The sequence below is a fragment of the Nematolebias whitei genome, chromosome 9, assembly GCF_014905685.2.
Source record: "Nematolebias whitei isolate Nwh7 chromosome 9, NemWhi1, whole genome shotgun sequence".
Classification (NCBI taxonomy): Eukaryota; Metazoa; Chordata; class Actinopteri; order Cyprinodontiformes; family Rivulidae; genus Nematolebias; species Nematolebias whitei.
Window position 1 is genome coordinate 39,395,723 of NC_056506.1, and position 4,237 is coordinate 39,399,959.

General features: G+C 41.2%; 1 protein-coding gene across 1 annotated transcript in view; it reads right to left on the bottom strand.

Moving 5' to 3' along the window:
• LOC119414256 (pituitary adenylate cyclase-activating polypeptide type I receptor) overlaps positions 1-4,237 on the bottom strand; it is a 49,689-nt gene that overhangs the window by 38,675 nt on the left and 6,777 nt on the right. The window contains exon 3 of the mRNA XM_037681352.1: positions 2,489-2,582. Within this exon, the coding sequence (XP_037537280.1) occupies positions 2,489-2,582 (94 nt within the window). The remainder of the gene's footprint in view (positions 1-2,488; positions 2,583-4,237) is intronic.

Below are 4,237 nucleotides of genomic sequence, written 5' to 3' on the forward strand. Positions count from 1 at the left end.
TATATATATATATATATATATATATATATATATATATATATATATATATCATACATAAATGTTTCAATATCATTTAAACAGTTCATTACCACCAAACAGACGTATAAATAAAGTTGGTCACCTTCAAGTGTTTATGTACACACAATGCAAAACATCTTTTAGGCAGCAGGAATATTAGGAAAAAAAACTAATAAATTGTGTTTTACTGAAATGCCAATGAAATTATTAAACACCTGTGTGTTCATGACTGAAACCAGCCTTTCCAGTCTTCAGACTGAAAATTTCCCTTGGAAACTATTTCTACAGGTTTCATAAAAGTTGTAATTTGACGCAGAGCAGGGTTCAGCTGTTTTACTGGTTTTTCCCTGCAGGTGTGGGGCGCGATGCGTTCAGGTGTGAGGACAGGACTGAAGCAAGTGGACCACCTGAGCCCTGATGTGCTACACACATTTCATTTAAAGACTTTGCTAATGTTTTGTAGTGATATTTTATAACACATGGTTGCTGGTTTTATCTTTCCTGAAGAGGTTTGAAGAACTTATATGAATTCTATCATCAATAGTTTTGTTTCTAAAATACATTTTCTTAGAATATCATTAATTTCAAACAGCTTCTTCAGCCAAAAGGCCACTAAACTAAGAGTAATTTGTGACATATAACATTAGATTTAATCTAATTATGACTTCAATTTGATAATTTTGCACCAGATTCCCTTTATTTCCATCTATTTATGCATGTCACAACTTTGTCTTTACTTCTGACTCATTTCCCTTCAGCACCTGTCACATGGTTTAACAAGTGGCAGATTCATAGTGCTGCGCCGACAGTTTGCTCTCTGTGTTTTCTACAGTGTGTATGTGTTTGCAGACCTTCCTCTCTTCCGCTCGGCTCTCTAATCTGGATTGGTTCTGTCTGCTGAGCTGGACATGAAGCCAATTACCTTCTAAAGGGCAAATCAGAGCCAAATGAGCCACACTGAACCACAGGCGTAAATAAAAGTCTCTGTCTGCATCAGTGGCCATTTTACACAAGATCCTGCAGTCCGGTGATTCTTCAGCGGGCTGGGAACCTTCAGCTAACACGCTTCCTGCACATGTAGCATGGAGGCTTATTGAGATGAAACCTTCTGTTTCTTAAAACTAAATTAAAATGGTGCCTTTACTACAAATGTATTGTATTACAGTAGGATATCAAACAAAGACAGGCTGGAAAATGACAGACTGGAGCAATTTTTTTATTTTTTTTGGTGTTTTTTTTCTTGAAAAACATGCTATTAGTAAAGTTTCTTCTACTTTATGATTAGATGGATCGACTGTGTTTTTCAGCTTTCGGATCGCTGATTATCTTACAAACAGCCATTAGTCTCATCTGTATCTCTGCAGGAGGACCTCCATTAAAAACAAACAAAACTAGATCATGATTTTAAAATGAATCCACGTGTCTCCTCCTTCATATTTTTTATCCCTCTCTTATTTTTCTCACGCCTGCAAGTCCACTTTCTGCACAGCAGGCACTTTTATTTCCTTACCAACGATTTTCTGTCAGCAGAAAGAGCAGAATGGCGTCTTTAGAGGGACAGGAGGAGACAGAGATCAGTTCAAGGGTCAAAGCCGGCCAACATATGACTGACAATAGACGAACAAATACACAAATAAAAGCTCGTGTTGGGGTAGAATCAAACCCCGGTTGTCTCAGTTTAATCCTAAATGCAGGTGTAAGCACAAAACATAGTCATTTTTTTTTCATGATCAATAAACTAGACACCAGCACACAAGAGAGCACATAAAATGCATTAAAAAACACAAAACCCTGAAATGAACATGCTCATTAAACACATGCAGCTTACTGTGCAACACACAGGAAGCCTTCACGGCCAACCTTTAAAACCACGGTTTGAAAAATGAGCTGAACTTTCAGCTCGTCTGCTTTTAAACTTGTTATCTCAAGCTCTAAATCCTTCTGCTGTGTCCCCACCGCCACCCTCTGTACCCCCCAAGGTTCTGGTGGCTGTCAGAAAAGCAGTGAGTCACCGTGCAGTTTGGAATTTGCAGTCTGTCTGACAAATTTTGAGCAGCAGGAGACCTGCAGCAGACGCTAATGAAAACCACAATCCATGGCCAAGGAAATAATTGCTTCCAGACACATAACAAGATTCCTGTGTTTTCAAAAAGGTGATGTTGGGAGGGGGGGAGTGAAAGCAGCTCAGCGTGACATTACAGACAAACATTTTCTTTTGTAGATGACTAGAGGACAGCATATGCTCTCTGTGATGGGCTTGTAATATGAACATGAAGCGTCATCTTTGCATGTTCCCTTTTAACCTTTTTAAATCTGAGAGCTGCCAGCCTGTCTGTTATTTATTCTCAGAAGGTGACTTTCATCACAAACTCTGTTTTTTTTTTTTTGGCATCACTTAATCACAGCAGTAAAACAATGAAAAGCAGTGGATTAGCGCCTAAATTATGCAGGACCACACACGTGCACTTACCGTAGTCTGTGTCAACTGGGGTGTGCATCGCCATCATCTCCATGCATTTCTCATGCTCACGTTTTATTATACAGTGCTCAGACTCAGAGGCCACCTGGAAGAAACGAGCAACAAACGCAGTAATTGTATCATCAAGAAATTATTTTAAAGACCATAATTATTATTTTTTTTGCCATTTTTTGCAAATGTATAAATTTATCAGTTGTATCTTCTTTCAGTAAATTCAGAATAGAATTTAACAAACAAAGATTTCAAAAACCATCTTCACCTTCATCATTTTTCTAAACAAGCACTTTGCTCCCAGACTGCAGGTTTACTTGGTGCTCCTAGAGTTTACAAAAGTAGAAGGGGAGCTTTCAGTTATCAGGCTCCTCTCTTGTGGAACAAACTTCCAGTTTCTGTCCGTGAGGCTTAGGTCTTTCCTTTTTGATAAATCCTATAGTTAGAATCATGTTGGGTTTCCTAAGTTATCCCTTAGTTACATTACTATAGGCTTAGACTGCAAGAGGACAAACTGATCACGTCTTTACTCTGCTGCTGTCTTTACCAGCTGTACTCTGTCTTTGTACGAACTATTATATGTATCATTGACCTGCGTTCTTCATTTGTTTTTCTTCTCATAGAAACAACACCTGGACAACACCTATGTCTGTCTGCATCTCTTTTCTGTCCTCAAACCCCAGTCAGTCGAGATAGATGGTCTCTCATCCTGAGCCTGGTTCTGCTGGAGGTTCCTTCCTGTTACAGCGGAGTTGTTCCTTTCCACTGTCACTAATGCTCATGCTCATGACAGGAGACTAATTCAGTTCAAACTGCTGGATTCCTTAAACATATGCAGTAATGTTTACTTGTTGTGCTTTCAAAATGTATTGTCCGTCCGTCCGTCCATCCATCCATCCATCCATCCATCCATTATCTTCAACTTATTCCGAAGTCAAGTCTCAGGAGCAGCAGCTTGAGCAGGGAGGTCCAGACATCTCTTTCCACAGCCACCTCTTCCAGCTCTTCTGGGAGGACTCCAAGGCATTCCCAGACTAACTGAGAGACATAGTCTCTCCAGAGTGTCCTTGGTATTCCCAAGGATCTCCTCCTATTCGGAGATGCCCGAAGCACCTCCCTAGAGAGGCGTCCAGGGAGCATCCTTACCGATGCCCGAATCACCTCAACTGGCTCCTCTCGATGTGGAGGAGCAGCAGTTGTTCTACGCCGAGTCTCTCCAGGATAACTAAACTTCTCACCCTATCTCCAAGGGAGAGTACAGCTACCCTGCAGAGGAAACTCATTTCAGCCGCCTGTATTCGTGATCTCATTCTTTCTGTCTATACCTAGAGTTTGTGGCCATAGGTGAGGGAAGGAACGTAGATCGACCGGTAAACAGAGAGCTTTGTCTTACAGCTCATCTTCCTCTTCACCACAACGGACCAGCACAGAGTCCACAATACTGCAGATGTTGCACCAATCTGTCTGTCAATCTAGCGTTCCAATTTTCCCTCACTTGTGAACAAAACCACGAGATATTTGAACTCCTCTACTTGAGGCAGAATCTCACCCTCAACCTGAAGAGAGCAATCCACCCTTTTCCGACTGAGGACCATGAAGAAAAGTTGGGTTTATGATGCCATGGGCATTTGCTGATGTTGGGGGCCTTGACGCTCTGACCATGGGCTAACCATCTGTCCATCCATCCATCCATCCATCCATCCATCCATCCATCCATCCATCCATCCATCCATCATCCATCCATCCATC